At 51.3% G+C, this 14,394-nt stretch overlaps 1 protein-coding gene and 1 pseudogene across 3 annotated transcripts in view; one reads left to right on the top strand and one right to left on the bottom strand.

Moving 5' to 3' along the window:
* The window catches only part of Abcb9 (ATP binding cassette subfamily B member 9), a 39,402-nt gene extending 26,432 nt beyond the window's left edge, over positions 1-12,970 (bottom strand). The window contains exons 1-2 of one of the 3 annotated variants that reach the window (XM_048447253.3): positions 12,864-12,970; positions 1,992-2,659 (exon numbers count right to left, since the gene is read on the bottom strand). In XM_048447253.3, the coding sequence (XP_048303210.2) occupies positions 1,992-2,580 (589 nt within the window). In that variant the 5' untranslated portion in view covers positions 2,581-2,659; positions 12,864-12,970. Of the gene's footprint in view, positions 1-1,991; positions 2,663-7,836; positions 7,989-12,863 lie in introns of those variants that run through there. The other 2 variants (XM_048447252.3, XM_048447254.3) reach the window with 2 other exon arrangements.
* Positions 12,960-13,700, top strand: LOC125408743 (geranylgeranyl pyrophosphate synthase pseudogene; annotated as a pseudogene).
* Positions 13,701-14,394: the final 694 nt, after the last annotated feature.

Raw genomic sequence — 14,394 nt, 5'->3', positions numbered from 1 at the left:
CAGTACTTGAGAAGCAGAGGCAGGTGGATCTCTATCTCAGTGAGTTCAAAACCAACCTGGTCTACAGAGTTCTAGAACAGCCAGGGTTATACAGTGAGAACCTGTCTCAGATAAAACAGAGAGGCGGGGTGCATTCAAACACTTCTCCACTTGGCGGCTGGGGACTTTTCTTTTTGTGTGTAGGCCATGAGGGTACAGAAAGGGTCAGTGCATCCCACTGCAGGGTGAGAAACAGGCTCAGCTTGTCAGAATCGGTCCTGCTGGAGCCTGACTCGGACTGAGCCCTTAGCCTGATGGAACCCTGAAGGCTGCCAGAACTCAGTGGCACTGTAGGACAGCTGTACCCCTGGGGCATGTCACAGCAAGCCACAGGTCCACCATAGGCACAGGAACAAGGTAAAGGAGTGACATCTGGTGCCAGGGATCAGGACCTGGAGTGAGTCAGATCTGGCAATATCACCAACACAGTGACTGAAGGGCACACAAAGGCCAGTCAGAAGAACCCAAGATGGCTGTCCGAGAGAAGCCTAGGGCTTTGATGCAAGTGCAGAAGAAAAGTTAACCGGAAAGGGTCAGCCTGCTGCTCAAGGTCAATGTGCTTCCCGTGTGCGTGGATCTGTCTGGGGCATTTTATCTTCTTAGCTCATTGACCCACTCTCTGTCCCCCAACATCATCGGGATGTATGGTTTGAATTTTACAGCTTGTCAAAAGCTTGTATGATTGCCCCCACCTGGGACACCATGCAACCTTGTAATACCTCCTTCCTGCCCACACTGGGGCAGAGGACCAGACCTAAAGCACCAGACAGTTCACTTTCCAATCAAGACACACTTCACCCTTCAGTTCCATCTAGGCACATGAGACAAGTTCATACAACAGGAGGCAGATGGGGAAAAAAAAAATCTATGCATGCTACAGCCTTCACACTGTAGAATTCTATGCAGCTGAAGAAAATAATGAGGTCCTGTTGTAGGAAATGTCTAGAAGTCATTAAGTGGGGAAAAAAACCAAAACCCCAAGCAAACAACGTGCAGGGGTGGGGAGGCAGTGCAGCCTGTATGCTGGGAAACACCAAAAGCATCAGAGAGGACTAGGACTTGGGGAGATGCTCCCCATGTGCAAAAGCTGGCCAAGGCAGCAGTAGTGATAACAATAATCCCGCTGCTGGGGAGGCAGAGACAGGAGGATCCCTGGGGTAATGCCAGCTTCTCTAGTCAATCAGTGAGCTCCAGGTTCAGTGAGAGACACTGTCTCAAAAATCAGATGACGGCTGCTGAGGCCAATACTCAGATTGACCTCCGACCTCTACATCCACACAAGAGCACATATGCATGCACACATGGGTGAGGGAATAAATGGGTCTCCTGTCCACGTGGAAGTCTCTTATAACCTCTGTGGTTAACCATGGGCAGGACAATAAGGGCAATCGGGTAGAATTAGGGAAGCACACGTGGCACCGTTTCTGCCTTTCCATATCTTTGTTTTGTTGTTGTTGTTGCTGCTGTTGTTTTTTTGTTTGGGGTTTTTTTTGAGACAGGGTTTCTCTGTGTGGCTCGGGCTGTCCTGGAACTTGCTTTGTAGACCAGGCTGACTTTGAACTCAGAGATCCACCTGCCTCTGCCTCCCAAGTGCTGGGATCAATGGTGTGCACCACCACTACCCAGCTAGGCTTTTTTTGGGTGGGAGGTGGTAGAGGGTGGTGGGAAGTGGTAGGGGGAAGGGTTTGGTTATTGTTGTTGTTTTCTTCTTATTTTCTCTGTATTTTTGAAACAGGATCCTACTATTTGCCCAGGCTGGCTACAAACTCTCAACAATCCTCCTGCCTCAGCCTCTCAAGTGCTGAGATGACGAGGTAAGATCCCATACCCATTCTTTCCGGATCTCTGGGAGATGTGAACCACCTAAGTAATAGCACGTTTGTGGGGGGAAAGAGGTTACTGAGTAGCATGAGGTGCTGCTCAGGGTGGGCCAGATCCAAGACCCCACTTACCCAGAGCTGCTACGATGAGGAAGAAGGAGGCGGCAACTAGGAAGGCCACATCAGGCTTGGTGTACGACAGCAGCTTCTGTAGTGTGGCCCCGGATGCCTGCTCAGCAGGGGCCCCACCCTCCCCATGGAAGCCCTCAGTCCCGGGCTCCAGGGCCTCAGCGTCCGGCCGCACGGTAGAGAGCAGCCCCCATAGCAGAAAGGAGGCGGCCAGCGAGATATAGGTCCACACGAAGAGCGCCCAGAACCATGGGTCCCGAATGGGCCTGCGCACCTCTGAGAAGAGTAGCAGTTTGGCCATGGCATAGATGCCCACAAAGAGGCACACGAGGGTGATGACGAGCCACGAGGCCCGCAGGCGCCGTGGCCCCAGAGCGCTGTTCTTGGCCACACCAATGGTCGCCCCCAGCAGCAGGCAGCTGCGATACAGGCAGGCAGCCCAGAGGTCCAGCACCGAGTCGAAGATGTTAAAGTGGCGGATGTCCTCCAGCAGGCTGCGGTCCAGGTGGCTGAAGGCATAGATGGCCGTGGTCACACCAACGTCCATGCTCACGAAGGCCAGCGTCACTACCACGGCCTTCCACAGTCGCATCCTGTTGGCTGGAGGGTGATGGGGGCAGGCTGTAGCTCACCGGGGCAAGGCCATCATCATCTGCTGGGCAAGGCCACACCTGCTGGGCAACACAAAGATCAGGGCAAGAGGTGTGAGTGTGTTCCCAGGCTGCAGGACCCCAAGCCAGTCTGGTGAGCAGAGATTTCCTGGGGTGCTGGAAGTTCTCCTGCAAGCAATGTCTATTTAGCGTCTGTTGAAGGCCTGTTCTTTGTGTTTGGGATCTAGCAATGAGCAAAAATTTAACCAGGCTGCTGGGCGGTGGTGGTGCACGCCTTTAATCCCAGCACTTGGGAGGCAGAGGCAGGTGATCTCTGTGAGTTTGAGGCTAGCCTGGTCTACAGAGGGAATCCAGGGCAGGCTCCAAAGCTACAGAGAAACCCTGTCTCGAAAAAAAAATATTGAGTCAGGTATGGTGGCTCAGGCCCATAATCCCCACACTCCACTTCAGAAACTGAGGCAGGAGACTGCACTGAGTTTGAGTTTAAGGCTATCTTTGATTACAGAGATATACACACCCTCATTTAAAAAGCAAAACAGAAAAATGGCATCAAGGGAGACGGCTCAGTGGGCAAAACAATTGTGTGAGTGTGGGGATCTGAGTTAAATGCAGGGCCCACACAAGCCAGACACAGAGGGACACACTCTTCTGTAGTCCCCAGGGTGGGGTGGGGAGGTGTCCTACAGACAGTGCGTCCCTGGAGCTTACTGACCAGGCAGAATCGATGAGCTCCTATCTCTCAACACAAGGTGGAGGGCTAGAGAGATGGCCCACTGTTAAGAGCAGTTGTTAACGGTGCTCTTGCTGAGGACCCAACACCCACATCAGGTGGTTCACAACCACCCGTATCTCCAGCTCCAAGGGATCTTCTCTCTTCTAGACTCCACAGGCTCCTGCATGCATGTAGTGCACAATAAACTCATGCAGACATAAATATATTTTTTAAAAGGTAGAGAGCAATGGAGGAAGACACATCAACCTTGGAAGCACACATGTACATGCACACACATGCGTGCACACACATGCATGCACACACATATACCGCCACCACTGCCACAAAGAGAAACACAAAAACCAAGACCAACCGCAAGGATCCCTGCCCCTATGAAAATGACCTGCCAATATAGGAGGGAGATTAAAAAGGGACTGAGGGGCTGGAGAGATGGCTCAGAGGTTGGGTGCACTGGCTGCTCTTCCAGAGGACTCAGCTTTGATTCCTACACCCACATGGTAACTCAAAACTGCCTATAATTCAAGTTCCAGAGATTCCAACATCCTTCTGTGGCCTCCATGGATACTGAATGCACATGGTACACCCATACCTATAGGCAAAATAGCCATACACATAAAATAAAAGTAAATAAAACGAAGACATGACTGGTGCTGAATGATAATAAAGGCGTGTGACAGAGAGAGAAGTGTAAACAGGGGAGGTGACATTTGAGCAAGACTCAGAAGAGGTGAGGGAGCCAGGCTTGGTAGCAAACACCTGTAATTCTAGCTACTAGGGAAGCTGAGGCAGGAGAATAGCAAGTTCAGGGCTAGCCTGGGCAACTCAGTGAGACCTAGTGAAAAATATAAAAGAGAAAAGAGAGTTTAGATCAACTCAGAAATGGAGTGCTTGCCTATGTATGAGGCCCTGGTAATGTCCAGTGCACGTGCGTGCACGCACACACACATAGAAACAGAGAGACAGAGACAGAGAGAGACAGAGGGAGAGAGGAACTGCCCCAAGGGTATATGGGGGAAGGCACTTTGGACAGGTGGAACAGAAGGCCAGAGCCCCTTGTAGTTGGAGGTAAGGACTCGGGCAGAGAAGGCAGGTGGGGATGAGGATCCCCTGGAGGACTTTGTCACCACTAAGATTAGCAGAGCTCAACAGATGGCCAGTCTCGACCGTTGCGTTTGCACAAGGTGGTGGTGAAGCTTAGTGTGTGGGTATCAGGCCTGGCACGGCTGGCACACACTAGCCACTGCTGATAGCTGCGCATGCTGTAGCTCGACTCACCTTTCCCTTTCTCAGGTTCCATGGCAACCCAGAGACCTTTGTGTCTGCTTGGAAGTTTCCAGAGTCCTCACATCCAGCCTAGGTTGGCCCTCACTCCTCACCTAGACCCCCCTGTCTTTCTCTGGATTTTGCTGTTCACGCCACTCGAGTTCCTCCCACAGAGCCCCTGAGGACTCACCGAGGCTGGAGGGCCCAGAGCTTTAGGGACTCTGGGGTGTGGGCCTCGGGTGTTTGTTTAAGGTAGGTTTAGGACAGACTGGGGGTGACCCCAAGTACCACCTCCTGATCAGATCTCCCTAAGAGGGGGCCGCAGTGAGTGACAGGAGATCCGACCTGAGCGGTACCTTTCTTCCATAGTTCTGGGGGCCACACCATGAGGACTGACTTTGAGCTGTAGTGTGATCTAACCTTGTACATGAGCCTGTATCCATTTACAGCTGGGGAAACTGAGGCATGGGGAGACAAAGTCACCTGTTCAAGGCATTCAGTCAACATGGGCCCAAAATAAAGCAGGACAGGAGCCCCTGTGGGAAGGACCCCAGCACCAGGGTCCTCACCTGTGTGCACTGCACGCCTGACATACAGCAGGCATCTAATACTTGTATCGCATGCTTATGGAATGAGCCAAGTCTCCATCACCTGCTCTGCATGCGTTAGAGTACCCTCAAGATGACTCTGTGAGGTCTGCACAGTCATCTTCTCTGTGCAGCACATTGAGAAAATGAGGCCTAGAGAAGTTGAGAATTTGCCCAAGATCACACAGCTGGTGAGCAGCAAAGCAGTAACTTCTGAATGCAACCGACATGAACAGGATGAGTTCCTTTAAGGAAAATAATCGGCATCACTGGAGGGCTCAGTCAGGAAGCAGAGGTGGCAGTCATGAGTTGGCATCCTCTGATAGAAACATGAGCAGGGTACTGCTCTAAGTAATTTCCATACATTGATGCAAGACTCCCATGAAATGTATTCTAATTTTAGTTTAGATACCTGAGGCACAGAGAGGTCAAGTGACCTGCCTCAGGTCACACAGCTAGGCAGAACTCCAAAATCTGTGCTCCACACCTCTATACTTGATGGCAGTCTCTCCCAGGTGGATGTGCCCCCGATACTGCTAAAGGTGTGTATCTGGCATGCAGAGAGGGCAGGGAGGGTGATGGTCCTAGCAGTGCCAGGCAGACTGAGAGCTATGACTTGATTAGTCAGCATCTGCCTTTCCAAAGGGAGCCAGGGCCAAGTGGGGTTAGTGCAGAGAGAAGGGATGAGACAGGCAGGCACCCGTACCCAGGCCTTCCTCCATCCCTGCCGGATCCGAGCTGCCAACGCAGCTCTTGGGCTCAGTCTGCTGCAATGCAGACGCCTCAGGGAGCATGAGTGGGTGAGTTCCACTTGGAGCCCAAGAAGGGAAGCTCCTGGCCCAGCGCCACCCAGGCCTTCTGCCAGGCCAGGGCTGATCTCACAGGGCCTGCCAGGTATCCAGCTGCTGCCTTCCTGCGGTGGGCACCAGGGGTCCAAGGCCCCTAGGAAGGGGCCAGGAGTGAGACAGAAGACCAGCCAGAGAAGGGCAGCTAGCCTGAAGCCCAGAAGCTAGCCAGTCCATGGAGATTCCTTCCTGACAATCTGACAGCCCAGGTAGCCAGCTGCCCACCTAGGACCCACATGTGCCCATGTCCACTGGAGAGAACACTCCAGATGTCAGCACCACAGGCTAGGTGAAGCCCTTCAGCAGGAGGCAAAAACAAAGCCTGGGAAGGAGGAAGGGGAAGCGTCTGGGGTACTCCGGGCAGAGCACCACAGAACCTAGGGTACCCTCCCTCCTGGGAGCTGCATCCATCTACTCTAAGCCCCAGGGAGCAGAGTCCAAATCAGGGCAGAGCAGGTTATAGACCTGGGGTGGGGGCAGGGGCGGGATGGCAGGTTACTCTGCTGTTAAATAATCCACAGTGCAGAATGGAGAGAAGGACCACAAGCACTTAAGGCTGCAAGCTGGGAGGACACGGAGGTTGCTGGGAACCACATGCCTATCCTCCATCTGTCCGGACTCCGAGGACGCACAGCTAGGTGGAACTGGAGGGCAAACTGTGGGCACACAGGTGATGTACATGGCCCCAGAGACAAGGGCAAGATGGTGGTCAGAGACAGAGCAGGCCTTGCTCAGGGGCCAGTAGGGGCCAGGAAGTCAGGGCACATTGCCTTGACCCAAATGCTAAGGCATGCATGGCACCGGACTGGCAAGTGATCCCAGCGCCCCCGATAGTGTTTTGTTTTGGTGCTGGGTGTAGAACTCAAGGCCTGGTTTGCTAGGCAAGCACTCTCCCGCTAAGCTCCATGACAAGCACAGGCAGTCTTGTAGAAAGGCCTACAGCTGTCAGTGTGGGCAAGGGTTGTCAGGAAAAGCCAGGAGAGAAGCAGCTACCATCAGCATTACAACAGTTACCAGTCTGGGGTCTTCCCTGGTACCTATACCTCCCAGTTTCGTGACCCGGTGCCCTGGGAGGCTCACAGCCACCAAGCCCATTAGAGCTCCAGGGAAGCCCAGACTTTACCCTCTATTGGAGGAGGAGGAGGAGGAAAGGCGCTCCCAGCATAATTAGGAACTGCAGGGAAAAGGTCCTGCCTCAGGTGGCTCAAGTGACTCTCATTCAACCCTCACTCTGCTGCCCGGGGAAGCGGGTCGCTGGTCGGCTGGTACCGACTGCCCTAGTTGCTCTGGGGTCTCTGGAGAACAGGACACACCCAGGCTGGGTCCACATGGCTCCATCCTGACTCCAACTCCCGCCCTTGCTGGGCCCCACCACATCCCACTGCTGGGACTGGCACTCCGTCGGGCGATGCCAGGTGGCCTCAGGGAACCTGGTGGCAAACCAAGGAGGTTCTGACACCTGTCCCCCACGCCGTCTGCAGCAGGGGCACGGAGGCCACCCATCTCCAGGGGGTGGGGCGGAGGGCAGGGAGGCGTCAGCCGCGCTCGCAGCTATCTCAGTTAACGCAGGCCGGCGAGGAGGCGCCCCTGGGACCTCACAGGCCCGTTTGCCGGCAGGGAAGGCTCGGCCCAGGCTAGGCCTGGCGTTCACAGCCCTTCAGAGGTCGCCGCCAGCTCCGTGCCGAACCCCGGGCCCTCAGGGGCTCCTCTAAACGCTCCTCACAGGGTACCTACAGATAGCGTCGCAGAAGGGTCAAAAACAGCCGGCCTCCCGACGCGGAGCGCCGCAAGGCTGGGGGCGGCCCTTACCTGTCACCAGGTGAGACGTGGGAGGGGGACACGCCGTGGCCGGCCGGGACGCAGGAGCCCGCCTCTCACCGTGTCCTCACCGCGCACCCGTCCTCACCGCTCGCCGAAAGCGCTGCGCCGCTACAAGGTCGGAGCCCAGCCCCGCCGGGCAGGCGGCACCGGGGGCGGGGCCTCAGGCAACTGGGCGGGACATCCTGGGTGAGGCGGGGCCTCTGAGATAGGCGCCCTCAAGGCCTCCGGGTTGGGTGGAGCCTCAAGGGAAAGTGGGAGGGGCATCCTGAGTTGGGCGGGGCCTCGGGAAAGTGGAGGGAGGGGGAACACCTAAGAAGGTCGGGGCAGAGTCTCCAGAATAGGGCGGGACCTCCGAAGAAATGGGCGGGAAGAGACCACTACTAGGGGCGGAGCTTCAGGGAAATGGGCGGAACATCCAGGATGGGTGGATCACCAAGAGAGGCTAGAGTGGGCGGATCCTCTGTAATAGGGCGGGGTTTCTGAGGCAAGGGACTGTAGGTGTCTCCTGGGCCAAACCTCCCGGGCTGGACCTGAACTCACAACTTCAGCACCTACTGCAAACCACCTGACTTTAGGTCCTGAGGGCTCGATGCTCAGCGCATCCTCAAGGAACAGAAATACTCTTTAATGGCTTTTTTTCCTTGAAGGCACAGCCTGCCAATCCCCAACGATACGGTGGGGTTATGATTCTCATTCTTTCGCTTAGATATCCATAAGTCTTTGTCGAGCTCCCACTGCACACCATTTGCTATTCTAAGTATTTGAGATCTGGGCATAGCTTTATGCATCTATATAGTCCCTGATACCGGGGATGCTGAGGAAGCAGAGTCATTTCCGCTGAGGAGCTCAGGGTCAACCTGGGCAACACAGACCCTGTCTCTTAAGCAACCAAGAGAACCCAAAGATCTCTGCCCTTCTGGAGACACAGTCTAGTGATGGAACCAGACAGTACACGTAGGAAGCAGATTGTACCTATTAGAAGGGAGCACATTCTATGGGAAATAATAAAGTCGTTTATGGGCAGTGCTGGGTAGTTTAATCAATTTGAACTTCAATTGAGGAATTGCCTCCATCAGACTGGTCTCCCGATGTGGGTGGTCAGCCTCCATCAGACTGGTCTCCCAATGTGGGTGGTCAGGCCACTATGGGCAGTGCCACATGATCCTGGGTGCTCTGAAAAAGCAGGCTGAGCCGGGTGCTGGTAGCACACACCTTTAATCCCAGCACTTGGAAGGCAGAGGCAGGCGGATCTCCGTGAGTTCAAGACCAGCCTGGTCTACAGAGCGATATGCTTCAAAACTACAGGAAAAACCCTGTCTCGGAAAAAAAAAAAAAAAAACCAACAGGTGAATCTGTGAGTTCAAGGCCATCCTGGTCTACGTAGTGAGTTCCTGGACAGTCTCCAAAGAAACACACACACAAATACACACACACACACACACACACACACACACACACACAAAACAAAAACAAAAAAACTTCCCTTCCCAAGTAGCTTTTGGTAATGGTGTTTTATCACAGCGATAGAAACTCTTAACTAGAACATGACCTATGCTCTGAGTACTGCAGTGGACAAAACAGACCGGGCAGAGGAGACAGAAGATCCACCAAGAAACATGGAAGAAGATGTTAGGTAGCTTTAAGTGCAATAAATAAACCAGGCCTGGGGATGTAGTTCAGTGACAGGGCAGTTGCTGAGTTAATATGCAAGAGGCCCCAGGTTCTTGCACCAGTATTGCAAAAACAAAATAAAATAAACCCCAGTGATGGGTTGAGATGGCTTGGGACAACCTTAACTGAGAAGGCTGCTGGGAAAAGGGAAAGAAAAGGAGTAAGCCATGAGAGAACCAGGTACGTGAGGATCAGGGGGTCTGGGTAGGAAACAGTCTGGCCATTCCAGGAACAGAAAAAGTTCATGTGGTTTGATCTGTGCCATCAAAGTGGGCAGTGAGCTTAGGGTCCAGAGAGATCTTCCCACATCCACCCATTCTCGAGCACAGAATTGAAAATGGCCTCTGCTAGTCTCACGGGATAGTCTCCTGGGAGGGGAATTTGGAATACAGATTTCAAAGTTGTTTTTGTTTTGCTCTGTTTTTTTTTTTTTTTTGGTCCAGTAGGAATTTCTTCTCCTGGTGGATTCATGGGAAGGAGCTAAGATCTGGTTGACAAACAGCAATGATTGCAAGGGATTGGAAATAACCTAAATGCCTGTCCACAGGGAACTGGACTGATTAATTAGACAGTCGTCTATCAGAGATTATTTGGGAACAGGGAGGAAACACACAGGGGCAGAATTTCTGGTTACACAGAGGTATTAGGGCCAACACCTACAGCCTGTGAGCAGAGTTCAACAATTGTCTGTTTGTGTTAAAAGCAAAGGCGAATGGATACTTGTACTTGAAGGGAGTGTTTTGCATGGGTGGTTCTAAATGCTTGAGTGACCCAGCCAGGTCCACATCCCATTCATTGTGTGACCCTTGGTAAGAGGTTCTGAGCACTGTGTGACCGGCAGTGCAGAACGTTTTGAGGGTCCAATGTGGCAAGGCCTTCCAGGACAGTCCTCCCTCCCCCCGCTGTTGTAGAGTGCTTTTCTCCAGTTTAAAAGTTTTCTGTAGCTTTGGAGCCTGTCCTGGCTCTAGCTCTTGTAGACCAGGCTGGCCTCGAACTCACAGAGATCCACCTGCCTCTGCCTCTGCCTCCCGAGTGCTGGGATTAAAGGGGGGAGCCACCACCACCCAGTTCACAACCAGTTCTTCTAAGGGGAGCCAAAACACTCCATCCTGCAGGGAAGCTGGTTAAGCTCAGGGACTCATCAGATATACTAAGTCCTGCCCTCCCTGAGAGAATGTAAGTTGTAAAGACGACCAAGTTGAGCTCAGATACCCAGAAGGGGCTGAGAGCAGCAGAGCTGCCTGGGGGATGCAGAGACCAGCTGAGCTGCCTGCAAAGGATGCTCCAACCTGCCTGCAGGCTGTGTGCTGAACTCCAGCTTTTGTGAGCGAGACTGTCACCCATGCTTGGGTGGGCTGTGGTGATGCAGCCGTCATGGAGTCATTTCTGCTCCTGTAAGGGACCTCAGTAAAACTCACTGGCTCACCACGCTGGATCTGAGCGGTTTCTGTGCTTCGGTTCCCTACCTGGAGTGAGCAGGCCTGTACCTAAGTAGATGTTTACTCAAGTCTCCCCAAGAACAGTGGCACACAGTAAACTCCCCAAGAAAGTGACAGAAACAGGGCCAGTCACTTTCAGGAACCGTGGGATGGCTCTGAACCTTGATGCACCTAATAGCACGGAAAAAAGCAAGCAAGAACTAACTGACAGGGGTGCGGAGGTGACTCAGAGGATGCTTTCGGAGCCTGAGGCCGAGTTCAGTCCTTGGAACTCAGGGTGGTGGGAGAGAACCGACCGACCTCTGCCTTACATTCACACACAACACACACACACACACACATGAAAACACACATACGTACACACACAAAATAAACAAGTAAAAATGCAATAAAAAGAATTTGTAAAAGTGTAAAAGTGATGGTAGCAAGTCAGACGTGGTGAATCCCAGCACTCGGGAGGCAGAGGCAGGCGGATCTCTGTGAGTTCGAGGCCAGCCTGGTCTACAGAGCGAGTTCCAGGACAGGCTCCAAAGCTACAGAAAAACCCTGTCTCGAAAACAAACAAACAAGTGATGGCAGGAGAGCACGTGGGCTTTGCTGTGCGCTCATCTACATGGGGCTCTGCTGCTGCACCTCAAGTTTGGGACTTCTCCTGATTCCTATAGGCCGTGTCTCTGCATAGCTTGCTCCCACTGCCAAGGACAGCTTTCCAAAACCTGCATCCTTTTCCATGAGATCTAGTCTACTATGCTGTTGCAGTGAAATACTGTCTTGTTATGTAGCCCAGGCTGGCTTTGAACTCAGATTCTGTCATGTTGTATAGCTCAGGCTGGATTTGAACACATGAACTTCCTTTTCAGTATCCTTTCTGCTCAGCACTCAGGGGATAAAGCCACTTCCAAAGTGGTTACACAAATGGTCTCGGGGAATGCAAGCTGGTATGTCAGTGTGGCGATTTCTCAGAAAACTAGGAAACAACCTTCCTCAAGACCCAGCAATACCACTTTTGGGTATATACCCAAAGGATGCTCAATCGTACCACAAGGACATGCGCTCAACTACGTTCATAGCAGCTTTGTTTGTCATAGCCAGATCCTGAAAACAACCTAAATGCCCCTGGATCGAAGAATGGATAAGAAAAAAATGTACATTTACACAACGGAGTACTATGCAGCAGAAAAAAATAAAGACAGCTTGAATTTTGCAGGAAAATGGATGGAGCTAGAAAACATGATTTTGAGTGAGGTAACCCAGACACAGACAATTATCACATGTACTCACTCATAGGTGGTTTTTAAACATAAATCAAAGAAAACCAGTCTACAAACCACAATCCCAGAGAACTTAGACAACAATGTGGACACTAAGAGAGACTTACATAGATCTAATTTACATGGGAAGTATAAAAAGACAAGATCTCCAGAGTAAATTGGGAGTATGGGAACCTTGGGGGAGGATTGAAGAGGGGAAGGGGAGAGGCAGGGAGAGAAGCAGAGAAAAAAGTAGAGCTCAATAAAAATCAATTAAAAAAGAAAGAAAGAAAGAAATGGTCTCCGTGAGCTTGGACTGAGCCTCTAGTGAAGTGGGTCTCTTTGGGATGAAGAATATTCTGAAAACTGACTGTGGGACAGGGATGGTGTATTTTCTTGCACGGAGTAATGCAGCATCACTGGCCGCTAAGGAGGGCAGAGATTTCTGTCGTGAAGTAGGGGGAGGCCAAGGAGACCTCGGGAAGAACCTGGGTCTGAATTACAAAGAGAGAAATTGATGTGGGCACTGCTAGTCTTGGGCCGGCGGCTTGAAGTCTGAGATCATCGTGGAACCGTCTGCTTTGAAATTCATAAAATATGGAGAAGAGTCAAGAGAAAGCTGAAAGAATTCTTCCAGAGTCCTATAGGTACTTACTTCAATTACCAGGTGAGAACCAAACTTTCACAGGTATTCAATCACTGGCTGAAGGTTCCAGAAGACAAAGTGCAGATTATCATTGAAGTAACTGAAATGTTGCATAATGCCAGCTTCCTCATTGATGATATTGATGATAATTCAAAGCTCCGACGTGGTTTTCCAGAAGCATATAGCATCTGTGGAATCCCTTTTTGTCATCAGTTCTGCCAATTACGTCTACTTCCTTGGCCTGGAGAAAGTCTTAACGCTTGATCACCCAGATGCCGTGAAGCTTTTCACATGCCAACTTTTGGAACTCCATCAGGGACAAGGCCTAGAGAGTTACTGGAGGGACACCTACACCTGTCCCACTGAGGAAGAATATAAAGCCATGGTGTTGCAGAAGACGGGTGGATTGTTTGGACTAGCAGTAGGCCTCATGCGGCTGTTTTCTGATTACAAAGAAGATTTAAAGCCACTGCTCGACACACTTGGGCTTTTCTTCCAGATTAGAGATGATTATGCCAATCTACACTCCAAAGAGTCCAGTGAAAACAGAGTTTCTGTGAAGACCTGACGGAAGGGAAGTTCTCCTTCCCCACTATCCACGCCATCTGGTCAAGGCCAGAAAGCACCCAGGTGCAGAACGTCCTGCACCAAAGAACAGAAAATATAGATATTAAAAAATACTGTGTGCAGTACCTGGAAGACGTAGGTTCTTTTGAATATACTCAATACACTCTTAGAGAGCTCGAAGCGAAAGTCTCCAAACAAATCGAGGCCTGTGGCGCTAACCCTGTGCTGGTGGCTTTAGTGACGCATTTAAGAAAGATGTTCACGGAGGAAAATGAATAATGGTTGCCATTCTTCATTAGACTCACAGTTTCTTTCAGCTGAAAACAGGGAGTGGCTTCCTATTTGTCTTTTCAAATACTAGTCTCCAAAAGGAGTAAATGAGGGTGAAATCGTCAGAACCCCTTTGCATAAGAATACAAACTTGAGGGCTGGAGGGATGACTCAGTGGTTAAGAGACTGCTCTTCCGGAGGACCCAGGTTTAATTTCCAGTGCCCACATAGTTCATCACCATTTGTAACTCCAGTTCCAATGATCTGCTGGCCTCTGCTGGCCTTTGCAGGCAGCAGGCATGCACGTACTATACAAACATACATGTAGACAAAACACTCATACATACAAGATAGATTTTTTTTAAAAAAAAAAAAACACAAAATTGAAAGTATCAGGAGCCACAAACACGGGTCTTAGAAAGGTCATATGCTAAATGTGAGCAACTGTCCCTACTACCACACGTGTTTTGGGTTTGTGAATAAAAAGGGCTTACTCTTTCTTTCTGCTTCCTAACTGTATGGCATGGATGGTGCCCAATTCATTGATGCTTTAGTTCAAAACAGGAACTTCCTAGACAAATTTCTAGGTGACCTAAAGACCAAAGAACTGCCGTCTTCCCCTAAATGATACTGCTGAGGGTATGTCGGTGTTGTCTTTGAAGGCCAGTACCAAAGTCTAAAGACAGAGTGAAAGCAATTGGCA

This window comes from Myodes glareolus, chromosome 2, assembly GCF_982192425.1.
Source record: "Myodes glareolus chromosome 2, mMyoGla1.1, whole genome shotgun sequence".
NCBI classification, from domain to species: domain Eukaryota; kingdom Metazoa; phylum Chordata; class Mammalia; order Rodentia; family Cricetidae; genus Myodes; species Myodes glareolus.
The sequence above is the reverse complement of the archived record's forward strand: the minus strand, read 5'-3'. Positions and strand labels throughout refer to the sequence as shown.